We start from the raw sequence: 13,980 nt of genomic DNA on the forward strand, positions 1-13,980 counted from the left end.
AATAAAAATGTAAATGGTAACTTTTAATAGTAACTTTCACAGCTAACAGTTGTTCTCAAAGTGACTTTGATTTTACTGACCACTCTTTAAACAGTATTATGCAATCAAGTAAGGTGGAACGCAAATACAATTCAGGCTCATTTTATGCAAAAGAGTCGGTTACAACCCAGGGTCACTACTTCTAATTACCTTAATCCAAATCTTTTGAAGTTTGCTTCACTTAATCGTTTCTCCTGAATACAAGTTGAATCATGAGGTTTCACTTTTGATTTTCAGTTATAGCAGAGTAACTGTGGGTCTCTGCTGACTATTGAAAATTACTAATAGAAAAATAACTGAACGCTAGTTCTACCACTATTGTGTTCGTTTTGGTTTTGGGTTTTTTTTAAGCATAATGTCTTGAAAATGGCAGAAAGTAAGTAGCCTTCACTAGTTGAAATCATACAGGGTTACGGATGCTCTAGCTTTGCAAATGGCTTAGCAGAAAATCAGCCCTAAGTATTCTGCTAGTGCATCTTTGATAACGTGAAAGAGCCTCCATAGAAAAAGTGAAATGCCTTACAAATGCCTTCACTGCCCTTTAAATAAGACTTTGTCAAAATGGTATCATTTGTGAGTATATTGGGACAGTCAATAATTCATTTTCGTGCTTCTCCACAAATATATTGCAATGAAACACTATGATCTCACCACAGGTCCCAGAGATCGAGAAGCGCTTTTGGGAGAGCTTTACTCTTGCTTTTAACCTAACGTGAGTCCTCCACATATTCTGCTCATTCAGAATTGCCTGACAATTTATGGGAGAAGTCACTCTCCAAGAGTGTTTCAGAATGAGTCAGCCTGGGGAAAAAAAAGTAATCGGTACAATGCAAGGTACAATGGGAATAGAGGGAAGAAGACTTGGGAGGTTTTCATTTGTACTGTATTCCACTTGGCTTCTACTGACTTAAAGAGGAATGTGGCTCCTATTGTTGCTTTACATTTCCCTTTGCACTCTTCCTGGAATAACTTCCCTAGTAGAATGAAAAGGCAGAATTTTAAGAGATTCAAGGTCAGGGAACTATGTGCTGTTCTTTGGTCATTATGCAAATTTCTTCTGATGGGAAGATATGATCCAGGCAATAATTGGTATTTTTCCTTCTTAAGCCAAGTCCATAAGGAACATCTGAAAGATTAGGAGGGTTGCAGACATAGTTCATTATTGATGGAAATGTGCATAATTTAATAATTTAATCCTTCTAAGGTGCTCTCCATAGCACAAAGAAACAGAATCAGTATCCATAATGTATGGCCATTATATATTCATATATTCATTTCAAGATAGACTAGCTTAAGAAATACTTACATATGGAACTGTATTTTCTAAGGGAGAGGCGGGGAGAAACGTTACGAAGAATATAGAGTATGTCTGGGAAAAAGTGGTGACTTATGCTATTGGGATGATTAAAACCCACGCCCTCTAAGGTATAAACATAGTAAATGGTAACACATGTAAAAAATCTCACATCCTTTTTTTTCCTGGATTGCACTTACTGCCAAAGAATAGCTTGGTATCACATCATGCGGGTTACGAAATCAGACTCGGAAAGTCATCAAGTGCAATGCAAACTGCGGTTCAAAACCGAGAATGGCGTTGTGCGTCTTGAATTTCGTGGGTGGACCAGAGGCACCAGGCGGGCCAGCCAGCATTTTCTACTGGCCCTTCACCACGTGAACGAGTTGAGGGGCAGAGGTTTTTACACGTCATTACAGTTTTATATTTTACTTCAGAAGCCTTCGCTAAAGCTGAATGAGAATCGTTCTAATGCATCGCATACAGTGCCCGCTCAGGGGAGGTAGTTAAAAAAAGTGGGACCGCTCGAACAAGCAGATGCTGCTTATCCCCGTGGTTTTTGAGATTACGGGCACCGTTATGTATTTATTCCGTGCTCACAAAGTCGCTACCCTCAGGAGAGACGCCTCCTGCCGCCCAGCCCAGCTCTGCTCGCCGGCCCCCGGGCCGCCGCCGTGCCCAGCCCTGCCATTGCCGTGTCAGGGAGCCGTGGGAGCCGGCCCACGGCGGGGCGGCAGCTGCCGGCCGGCCAGCCACGGACGCGACCTCCCGCGGCCGCTTTTCTTCCACGGAGCCCTCTCACACCTGCCCGCCGCTCCCCGCACCGGGACCAGCTCCACCCTCGCCCCCCGAACCCTTACTCGCCGTCCCTCACCGCGGGCTCGGGGCAGCCGCCGCGGGAGCCTCCTGGGCGGCGCGGCTCCGCCTCCCCCCGCCGCCTCCGCCGCTCCCGGCCGCGTCCCCCCGGCTCCGGCCCCGGCCCTGCCCCCGGGCGCGCCCGCCGCGCTCCATTGCTCTCCGCTCCGCCGGCAGCCCGCTGCCGAGGCGCAGGGGCGGCGGTGGCATCCACGGCCGGGAGCGGGGCTGGGAGCGCTGGCCAGCTCACGCAGTCGCAGGGAAGAGAAGCAGAGCGGGGCGTCGGCGGGGCCCGCAGCCCGCCCGCCTCTGGAGCACGGTCGCGGAGAATCGGCACATCCCTATTCCGCCGGGGGCGGCTCTGCCAACCCCCCCGCCATCTCCCCTCCTTCCCTTTCTCCCTCCTTCTCTCCCTCCCCGCCCCTCCGCAGCGACATCCCTGCGAGTTTGCTTCGCTGCCCGCGCCCGTCGCTGGGGGCCAGTCGCCGCATCTCCCACGCCATCAACTCCGAGGAGCCGCCGGCGGAGGGCAGGGACCCCAAGTTACGGCCAGCGCTGGTGAAAAGTAGAGATAACGCGGAAGGGGCCGGAGCCGAGCACAGTACGGCCCAGCCGAGCAGAGCCGGCGCAGCGCACCGCCACCCGCAACCCCGCCGGCCGGGGGCTGGCTCCGCGCCCCGGGCCGCGCTTGCCGGGGCAGAGCGACGCGTCCCCGCGGCAGCTGCTGGCCGCCCCGGCCCCCGCCGGACCCGCTGCGGTAAGACTGGGTTACACTCGGGGGCGCCGGGCCTGAGGAGACGGAGGCTCTCGGCCGCGGCGGGGGAAGCGCACGGGCCGCACCCGCGGTGGCCGCCGAAACTTGTTCAAGTTGTGCGGCCCCGGGGCGGCGGGGAGGGGCGGCGGCGGCGGCGGACCCGGTGGCGGGCGCCCTCTGCTGGCCGCCGTCGGGGGGTGGTGGTGGGGAGGCGCGGCGGGCTGTCAGGCTTCATGCCGGGGCTGGCGGGGCGGGGGGGCCCCTTGGGCGCCGCGTCGGTCGCCGTCAGGGGTCGGTCTGTCGGCTTTCCCTTTTCACGCCTTCGTTGCACCGGCAGAACCATGCGTGTGGTTTATATACACATAAAGTTATTTGCTTATTAATTTGAGCTCCGCTTAATTTTCGCGGCGTGTCCGATTTATTTTCTTGGGTAGCTCCGGACAGGGTAATGGGAAAATTTGCCCTGAGACCTCGTAGTCACACACAAAAAGGTGAAATAAAGTGAGCTTAAATAGCCGATGTGAATTTCTCTTTTGCCAAAGATAAATTTTGGGTAACTTTGAAAAATGCTCTGTTTTTAAATTTCTGTAAAAGAAAAGGTGTATTAACTCTTACCTTTCCTAAAAAGTTAGCAATACTTTGTGATCTATTAAAGTACTTTAATTTTTTTCTGACACATGTACAGCCTCAGAGAACTTCCGTTTCTGTTTCCACAGAAAAGAACCAACATGCAAAGTGGAAGTTAACCTGAAACTGCTCTTTTAGCAAAGAAATATTGGCTTTCTGCCTCTTTCATATGTTTTCCTTTTGCTTCGTAATGGGAGGAGCAGGATTATCTGAATCATTGAGGCAAAATTTGAGCATCATTGGCTGAAGATGAAAGAAGACTTGAAACTATGACTATTAATTCAGATGCACCTTGCACAAACTGAAGGGGAATAGTGGTTAAAAGCACTGAAATTTCAACAAAAAGAGCTAATGAAGGATCTATGTTGATTTTTGTTCATTTTTTTCCCCTTTCCACTCTCCCATGAGTCCCAGAAGAGAAAGATGGAAAGACCATGTATACAAATTCATATAAGGGAAATGCTGAAGACAGTTTTGGAGTTTGTTTTCCAAGTGCTGTAAATTCCCTATTCATCAAATACAACACATTGTTCTGAATAAAGTATATCGTTTTGTGATCAGTGAAGTTTTTGGCAGCTCTAGAAGTGGAATTTGACCTGACTGGAAACTTTTAAAATAGTGAATGCATTACTCCAATTCCTTTTTTCAAGATGAGTTTTTCAAGTTCCGAAGAGTGTTTCAGTCTCTTACTGTGCACTGTCAACCTGTGTTTTATACACATATCTTAGATATTTTACTTTTTCCCTTGTTTTAGTATTTATGCTGTAGTGTTGTGTTTGAGAAAAGTGTGAACAGACAAGGCACCTGAGATGTAAGTTTTCAAGAGCCTTGTTATTTCAATGTTGTAGCTCAGATTACATGTGATCTGAGTATCTGTTACAATGCACACTGGACACTAAGGCTTTTCTCCTTAAAATATGCCTTAAGATGTTCATTTTTATACTAACTGGATCAAAATTTGGTATCTGAACTTCGTGTTTTGTTAGAAGATGCATGCCTGGGGAAGAGGAGCTGTCTAATGGATCATGGCTCTGATGTTCACAGGACATACTTTATTTCTAGCATTGATGATGTTTGCTGTCTTCACTTTTGAAGAATCTGTAAGTAATTATTCTGATTGGGTGACTTTCATTGAAAATGTAGATCAATATGAAAAACAGCAACTTGAAGGTCTTAGTGTGGAGCAGAAGTTGAAAAAAACAGTTCTTCACCCAAGCTTGTATTTTGACGCTGAAGATGTTCAGGCACTGAGGCAGAAGGCTCATACAAGCCATTTGCATCTATTTAGAGCTATCAAAAGTGCAGTGATGGTTATGCTATCCAACCCATTATACTACCTACCTCCACCCAAGCACGTTGATTTTGCTGCGAAGTGGAATGAGATTTACGGTAACAATCTGCCACCTCTAGCATTTTATTGTTTGCTGTGCCCCGAAGATAAAGCTGCATTTGATTTTGCCCTAGAATATATGGATAGAATGGCTGGCTACAAAAACTGGTTGGTTGAGAACGCACCTGGAGATGAAGTGCCGCTCGGTCACTCCTTAACGGGATTTGCGACTGCTTTTGACTTCTTGTATAATTCACTGGAAAATGAGAGACGGCAAAAATACCTGGAGAAGATATGGTCTGTAAGCGAGGAGATGTATGAGTACTCAAAGGTTCGTTCCTGGGGAAAGCAGCTTCTCCATAATCACCAAGCAACCAATATGCTTGCTTTACTTGTTGGGGCTTTGGTTGCAGGGGTGGACAAAGGATCTCAGGCAAATATTTGGAAACACACTGTTGTTGATGTGATGGAGAAAACAATGTTTCTGCTCAATCATGTTGTAGATGGGTCTTTGGATGAGGGAGTAGCTTATGGGAGTTACACAGCCAAGTCAATAACCCAGTATGTTTTCCTGGCCCAGCGCCACTTTGGTATTAACAACTTGGAGAATAATTGGCTCAAAATGCACTTTTGGTTTTACTATGCCACTCTATTACCAGGCTTTCAGAGGACTGTGGGTGTTGCGGATTCTAATTACAACTGGTTTTATGGTCCTGAGAGCCAACTAGTTTTCCTGGATAAATTTATCATGAAGAATGGAGCTGGCAACTGGCTGGCACAGCAGATTAGAAAACACAGACCCAAGGATGGGCCAATGGTACCATCCACTGCACAGAGATGGAGCACACTACACACTGAATTCATATGGTATGCTGCTGAAATCACCCCTCAGCCGCCTCCTGACTATGGTACTGCTAAAATGCATGTGTTTCCCAACTGGGGAGTTGTTACTTATGGGGCTGGATTGCCAAACAGTCAGACAAACACCTTTGTGTCCTTTAAGTCTGGAAAACTTGGCGGACGTGCTGTCTACGATATTGTTCATTTTCAACCGTATGCCTGGATTGATGGGTGGAGAAGTTTCAATCCAGGACATGAACATCCCGATCAGAACTCTTTCACTTTTGCTCCCAATGGACAGGTGTTTGTATCTGAGGCCCTTTATGGGCCTAAACTCAGCCACCTGAACAATGTCTTGGTCTTCGCTCCATCTCCTACAAGCCAGTGCAACCAGCCTTGGGAGGGACAGCTTGGTGAGTGTGCCCAGTGGCTGAAGTGGATTGGTGATGAGGTTGGAGACTCCACTGGAGAAATTATAACAGCCTCCCAGGCTGGGGACATGATGTTTGTGAGTGGTGAGGCCGTATCTGCTTACACATCAGCAATGAAATTGAAAAGTGTATATCGTGTTTTGTTGCTCTTGAATTCTCAGACATTGTTAGTAGTAGACCATATCGAGAAGGAGGAAGACTCTCCTGTTAGTTCTGTCAGCGCCTTTTTTCATAATCTCGACATTGATTTTAAATACATACCTTATACATTTAAGAACAAATACAATGGAGCTATGATGGATGTGTGGGATGCCCACTACAAGATGTTTTGGTTTGATCATCATGGGAGTAGTCCTGTTGCTAGGATACAAGAGGCAGAACAAGCTGCTGAATTCAAAAAGCGATGGACTCAGTTTGTAAATGTTACCTTTCCAATGAAAAACACGCTTACAAGGATTGTTTACCTTTTCCATGGCCCATATGTCAATGTTTCTAACTGCAGACTCATAGATAATGCAAAATCTGGATTTCAGATTTCGCTCAGTGTCAACAACACTGAAAATACCATCTCTGTTGTGACTGAATATCAGCATTTAAAGACAAGGTTTGATTACTTGGGATTTGGTGGTTTTGCCAAAGTAGTTCGTGAAAACAAAGTGACCAAGTTTGGTCTAGGTACTGAATCTGTGGAAAAACGGATAAAAAATAATAGGGTGGTTTTCCCATTTGGGTTCAAAGTGAACATAGTTGCAGGGCTAATTTTGGGTGTGAGTTTGGTCATACTGGCTTTTCAGTGGCAGTTTTACATATCCTTCAGTAAAATGTTGCGTTGGATCCTGATACTGGTTGTCACACTGTGGCTTACTGAATTGGTGGATGTGTGGAGCATGTGTACTCAGCCCATCTGTGCAAAATGGAGCAGTGACATGACAAGACTAGAACATGACAAAGGCAATAAAGCCAAACAATTAGAAGGAAACCCTGTTGTTTTGCCAGATGTTATCATTACTTCACTTCCCGCTTCTGGTGCAGAAATATTAAAACAGCTGTTTTACAATAGCAGTGACTTCTTATATGTCAGGATACCTACACCCTATCTTGAAATTCCTGAGACTGAATTTGAAATTGATTCCTTTGTAGATCCATGTGAATGGAAGGTTTCTGATGTCCAGAATGGTCATTTTCGTCTTATCCAAGGGTGGCTCCAGTCTCTAGTTCGAGGCACAAAGTTACATTTACAAAATATTCGTTTATATGAAGCCAGCAGAAGTAAAATTGCTCAACATTCTGCTACAAGCAAGGACAAAAAGAAAAGATCCAAAAAGAGAGAATCCCTGTCAGAGCAAAGAAGCAGGGCAAGAGGGAGCAAAGAAAAAGATGCTGAATATATTAGGGAACTGAGAAGACATCTCATCTATTATCCAAATGCACGACCTGTGCTTAGTTTAAGTAGTGGGAGCTGGACATTAAAACTTCCTTTCTTTCAGGAAATCCTAGGACCATCAATGAGAGCATTATATGTAGTAAGGGACCCACGGGCGTGGATCTATTCAATGTTATACAAAAATAAACCAAGCCTTTACTCCTTGAAAAATGTTCCACAACACTTGACTGCAATGTTTAAAGGGGAGAATGGTAAAGGAAAATGTAGTTTAAATGAAGGCTATGCCTTTGAGTATGAATCATTAAGAAAAGAACTTTCAAATTCTGATTCAAATGCTGTTTCTGTGTTGTCCTATTTGTGGCTAACAAACACAGCAGCAGCACTGAGAATAAATGCAGACTTGGAGCCAACAAATTATCATCTAGTCAAGTTTGAAGATATTGTGAACTTTCCTCAGAAGACGGCTGAAACAATTTTTGCCTTTCTTGGTATTCCTCTTCCTCCTGCTAGCTTAAACCAAATATTATTTGCCACCTCCACTAGTCTTTTCTATCTTCCTTATGAAGGGGAAATTTCACCAAGTAGCATTCATGCCTGGAAACAAAACATGCCCAATGAAGAGATTAAACGGATTGAAGATATCTGCTGCTCTCTAATGGACCACTTAGGATACCAAAAGTTTATAGAGTAAATGCTGCCGGTCAGCAGAAATTTGCACTAATGATCTCTGACTACCAATTTGTGGATAAATATTAGAGAAGTTTGTTTATTCTTGTAAAATGTGTACAGTCTGATACTTTCAGAGAGATTATTTTAAGAAAAAGATAGTTGTTCTTGCAAGTGGGTTTTTTTGTTTTGGTTTGGTTTTTTAAATAATCTTGTAACTATTTTGCTGCCTTTCAAAAAAAGCTGTGTGAACCTTTGTAGGACTACCACCTGGGGACTCTGTAGCTCAGGGAATTAATAGTAGAATATGGAGCTTTTCACCTCCAGCTCACAAGTTTGACTCCAGCCCAAGTGGTTAGTTCCTGAAGTACTTATCATCTGATGATTGTATGATGGTTTATGTGAAATTAACTGGTTAAACTGGCCCAGTTCCCAGTGGTGATAAACACCCCCCTTGGACAGGTTACTAATGCATTCCGTCTGTGTCTCACTGGTCACTATAGTGGTGCAAAATAAACATAAGCTGAGATTTAAGGCTGTTCATCATCCCTTCAGTGAGAGGAAACAGTCAGAACATTTGAGTGAATCCAGTTCCTTATCCGCAGTCTCAGCAGACAGGCCCAGGACTGGAATGGGCACATATATTGAATGTCATTCTAGGATATAGTTCCTTCAGCTGAGAGATGTGGCACTTAAATTGGGTTTTGTGCTTTGATGAAAGAGAAGACTTCATTCTCACGCCTGACAACATGGTACCCTTTGTGAGCCTGAAGTAAACTATCCAGAGAAAAAGAAATGGGACAAAATCTAAGAAACCAACAAGATCATCCAAATGAGCAGTTAAATTTGGAGAAGATTTTGTTTAGTTTTGACCTGCTTCAGCCTAATTTGATTTTGAAGGTTGTTAACATCTTGGCTTTTTGCACTGCTTTACCCTGTACTTCTTGTCTAAGAGATTCTGAAAGGTTTTTCTCTTTTTGAGTAAGACTCTTCCATCCTTCTTTGTTGTAACACATTTCTCTGCTGATGCTTGTGCATAATTTCATTGAGACCAGTTGCAAATATTTGATGTCATTGTCAGTGGCTTTTGGTTGATGTCTACATAAAATGGCAATCTGAGATTTAGAAGATCTTAAATAAATCTCCAGGTCTGTGTTGCTGAGGGATGTTTTGCTTTTCTGTATAAGGAATTTCTGAAGGAGAACCTTTGCTAACCTCAGGTCTTCTTTCAGAGAGGCTAGAAATCTGAAAATCACCCACCCCTTAATCCACCTCACATTTGCGTGATCTTTCCTTGCAGTAAACTATTTCCGAAGTTGTCTGGTTTTTATCATGATTGGCGTTTCTTTAACATGGTGCTTTTACATGATATTGGTTTGGAAACAGATAGGCTTGATAGGATAGACATGTCTGTGTCACAGCTGATTTTCTTCTTGAGTCACACTCTTTGTGCATGCCCATTATGAAAAAAAATTCCCATTTCCCAATTTAACTTGCTCAGCATTCTTTGGAAATGCGTGCATATTGTAAATGTGTGCAGATGTGTAAATCAGATCACAAAGAGACATCTGTTTCCTTTACCATCTGTTTTTTATTACAAATGGAATTGTCTTGAAATACACTTCAGTTGTTTTGTAGGAGCTGGGATTGGAGTTTTGGCATATTATATTGAAATATGTGTGTAATTACTGTTTATTTGGGTGGTGAGCATTAGACAATGTCAAAATGCAGTGAGTTTCTTTGTACAGATTACAGGTACCCTTTGCTGATTTTTAATATAAAGGAGCTTTTACCTTTCCTTCCAATCTTACTATTATGTCCCTGTCTTACCCCGTTATCTTGTCCCTCCCATATATGCATTTCGCATCCTTTGGAGCATGTTGTGATATCTCATTATGACCTAGATAAAGTTGCTTTTTTTTGGCCAGTCATTAACATATCAAAATGAGCCTCTAGCATGAAAAAACTATTAATACTTTGCAGTGTCACTAACCATAACTTAGCTGTCATTTACTAGCAGCAGTTGGTTTTTCCCCCTTCAGTCCTAGGTCTCACCCCTGGCTAGGTGGAACACCATGTTAAAGGAAATATTAAACAAGTTAACATACACTGACATGCTGGTGAAACTTCAGTTTCCAAGTATCATTCTCTCAAATTGGCTTCCCTCCGAAGCCATTTTTGCTCATATGTTAAAAAAAAGTATTGATGTCTGTACAGTTTGTACTTGACAGGATAACTTTCTGCATTTGCCTTCTATTTCCAGGCTTTACAGCTTAGAATCAGAACAAATAAAAAGGCTTTTCTCTATCAGGTGTTTTAGGGCAGCTGAAGCTAAGAATTAAGACTGCCTCTGTATCTGTGGAAATAGAAGTAGACCTTTAAATCTCTTTGTGAAAGGGCCATGTGGAATGCCACAATAGCTTATAAACCAACTTTTTTTTGGTTTTGAAGAGTTAAGATGGACAGAATCATCTGTTTGGAGCATCATCTGTGCTGCTTTTGGAATACAGGTTATCCCATGCACTTATGTTCATAACAGTGTCATTGCTGTCATTAATTATACACAAGATTTTGGAGCTATTTCTTTTCTGTACTGTACTTTCCTGGTTGAAAGAATGCATCATCTATTATTCAGACTTTGATGCATTGTGTGCTCCTTATACAGATATAAAAAGGTAGAAGAGAGCTCTCTTTGGTTTTAGATCTTGTTGTAAGGGCAAATGCCTTGTAATCATTATGTTAAAAATATGTAAAAAGAAAAGTGATGTCTTTGGAAACAACAGAGTAGGAATGCCTAAGGTATGACAAGTCTTTGATTTTCAATCATATAATTGTTTTGTTGAGTTTTAGATGATAAGTTACATGACCACTTGACCAAATCTAGTACCAGATAGAAGGTATCCCAGCTACGGAGCTGAATGACTTTGTGTTGAGATTGTGACCTTCTACTTGTATGAATAGCAACCCAAGATACAGCAAAAAGCTGAATAAATGTGCACATGGTTGATGAGAATGCCCACTAGAAGATGCAGATCTGGGACTTTGTGGAATAAATTTCACTAGCGCCACCCATAAAATGACAGTTGTGGTATGGAGAAACAGGAATACTGTGGAGGCCTGGTGATAAAAACAAAAAAACAAGACAAACCAAAAACCAAAACCAAACCACCACCACCACCAAAACCCACACTTGCCTTTGTCTGTTAGAGGACTTCCAGTTTTATGTCTGTACTGATCTTAAGTCAAATCAGTCTTTAAATAGGTCTTTTTTTTTTTTTTTTCTCTCCCAAGTGTTCCCATTTAAACTAGCGTGGCTCCATATATGAAGAATATGAATGCAATTTTATAATATGAAATGATTTTCATATTATACAGAGTTATCCTCAAAATTCTCAGTCACTAGCATCCAGAGGAAGAATGGTCACTACATAGACACAGACATTAACCTCCCCTTTCTCCATACAGTGATATTAAAGACTGTCAGTAAAATCTGAGACCTTTTTGAAAAGCATGTCTGTTTAGGTACATTGTATTGAAGAGTGTTTTGGCACTTTCAGTTACACTTTCATAAAGATGGTAATGGAAATTAGTCTCAGTACTTTCTCTTAACTTTGCTTCCTTTTTCCGTATGTGTTAGATGTTGATAAGTATTTGTTCTATATTGTAGTTTGAACTGTCCAATTATGTGACAGCAAAGATTTTGACGTATTTTTAAAAAGCGGGCTTTATTTAAATGCTTATATCTCTGAATCATATTTGGAAGCCTAAGAAAAATAAACACAGAGGAAAACATTTCAGTTATTTGCTTACTTTGTAACTAAGTGACATTAGCCCTGGGGAGATGCACATGGATCTTGGCATTCAAAGTTCTATCAAATTGCGTGAATCTATAGTGTCTGAGCATACCTAAGTGTCTCTATTGCTCCCAGTAGGCTTTTTCCAAGTGCGATGTCTGTGGAGATAAGCCTCAGTATCATGGTCAGATTAGTTCCTTTCACCCCCTTAGCATGCAGATGGCATGCAGCCCTCATTGGACTTATGTTTGAACAGTGAATTTGCCAGATCTAGAGTTCAATTCTGCACAAGATCCTCAATTATATGTAAAACATGTGACACAGCTGAGGTTTGCATGTTTTTAAGTCTTGATGAGGTAATATTAGCTGTGAAACAGGTTTAATGTTATTTTGTTTTGCTTCGTTTTGTTTTCTGGAGCATGTTAGTCCTGGGCCTTTTCTGTTAGTGGCTGCTGAGTTATTTTGCAGTTGGTGAGTGGTAAGTGCTTATCCTTTGTTGATCGTCTTAGGTCTTGTCACTGTACTTTCACAAGTAATTTCTCTTTTTTTTCAAACCTCCTGAATCTTGAACCCAACTGTGGCTTTTGGGAGAGTTACATGGAAAATGCCTATTATGATAGGAGCAAGAAGATGTGGTGTAAACAAACGTTGCTGTCTATTGCAAATTATTTAACAATATTTGTCTCCAGCTATTTTCTGAAAGGTTGTTCAAAGTGAATCAATCTAATGTACAAAGCTCAGAGGAAACTAATACCAAGAACATGATAAAAGGCAGGCTATCAGAGATAATAAACACACAGTTGTTTTTTGTGAAAGCCATTAATATTTTCACTCTTAATTGCTTTTCTAAGAGAGGAGTTACTTACATTTTCTTTGTGCATTTTTTAAACCTTTTTGTGTTTCCAGCCTGCAACTTGCCTAGAAATAGATTTTATCCTATGTTTCCTGACTCTTACTTTGAAATACTAATTTTGTTACATTTTCTTGAACCTTCTGTTGTGTTTCAGGATGTTCCAGTCTATTTTTTTAATAAATTACATCCTACAGATGCCACTTGATTTCAAGAAACATAATCTCAGACCTGGTGAGGACTACAATAGGCCCACAGAAATGAACTGTAAAACAGGAGAAATAAAATGTTACGCTGCTGCAGAGAATAGACTTGAAAGCATGTGTTAGAGTACTTAGGTCTTAATGAGCTGCCATATCATGCACTATGAATGCCTGAACAGTAGACTTTATTATTCACTTTAACTGATCAGCTGAATGTTGTCTTTTTCAAATTACCATAAGAATACTGATGGAAAGATAAGTTAAAAGGAACTTCTGTTTGGTTGGATTTTGATTTTATTTTTCCTTCAAAGCAGTGCTATTTTTTTCTACTCCCTATCTGTGTTAATTTGTAACTATATAGCTATTACCCAGTGTAGCTCTATAAAAACATTGTTGGCACCAAGGATGCTTTTCAGTGAGAGGGTACTGCTTTACCTCCTGGGTATAGGTTAAGTATTGATGGTTTCTCAACTGTCAGCATCCTTTGGTGACACATTTGAAAGAAAAGTTGACTTATGTAATAAAGAATTGTTTCATATTAAAGAATGGACTGCGCTGTTGCTGAACAAAATAGAGGTAATGCGAAAACATGCGTATTATAGACAGGATGCTCTCAGTTAGCCATGATTAAGCCAGTCTCATAATCAGATCTTTAAAAGTATGGGTGTAGCTCTCATCCATTCCTCGGCCTAATTACTAACCTTCATGACCCTGTTTAATTGCAGGCTAAGATGAATTTAATTCCATTTGCTGAAAGAAAAAAGCAAGCCTCCATGCAGATACCCTGTCTTTGTTGATATACTAGGATTTATTTAAGCTGCTCTCACTTGAATGTATGTCTGTACCTCTAACTTGCTCCAGGGTGCATTTGCAAATCTTACATAATGAATGATCCTGTTGACTTCAGCGTATA

The 13,980-nt window shown here is 42.0% G+C and overlaps 1 protein-coding gene across 1 annotated transcript; it reads left to right on the forward strand.

Annotated features, from left to right (window-relative positions):
• The first annotated feature begins 2,854 nt into the window (after positions 1–2,854).
• DSEL (dermatan sulfate epimerase like) lies at positions 2,855–13,669 on the forward strand. Its single transcript, XM_065629397.1, has 2 exons — positions 2,855–2,945; positions 3,659–13,669. The coding sequence occupies exon 2, from the start codon at positions 4,595–4,597 to the stop codon at positions 8,243–8,245; it is 3,651 nt and encodes a 1,216-aa protein (XP_065485469.1). The 5' UTR covers positions 2,855–2,945; positions 3,659–4,594; the 3' UTR covers positions 8,246–13,669.
• The last annotated feature ends 311 nt before the right edge of the window (positions 13,670–13,980 follow it).

The sequence above is a fragment of the Caloenas nicobarica genome, chromosome 2, assembly GCF_036013445.1.
Source record: "Caloenas nicobarica isolate bCalNic1 chromosome 2, bCalNic1.hap1, whole genome shotgun sequence".
NCBI lineage: Eukaryota > Metazoa > Chordata > Aves > Columbiformes > Columbidae > Caloenas > Caloenas nicobarica.

What these genes read in the sequence shown, in the direction of transcription:
- DSEL (XM_065629397.1), top strand. Translation starts at nt 4,595, where the DNA reads ATGGCTCTGATGTTCACAGGACATACTTTATTTCTAGCATTGATGATG.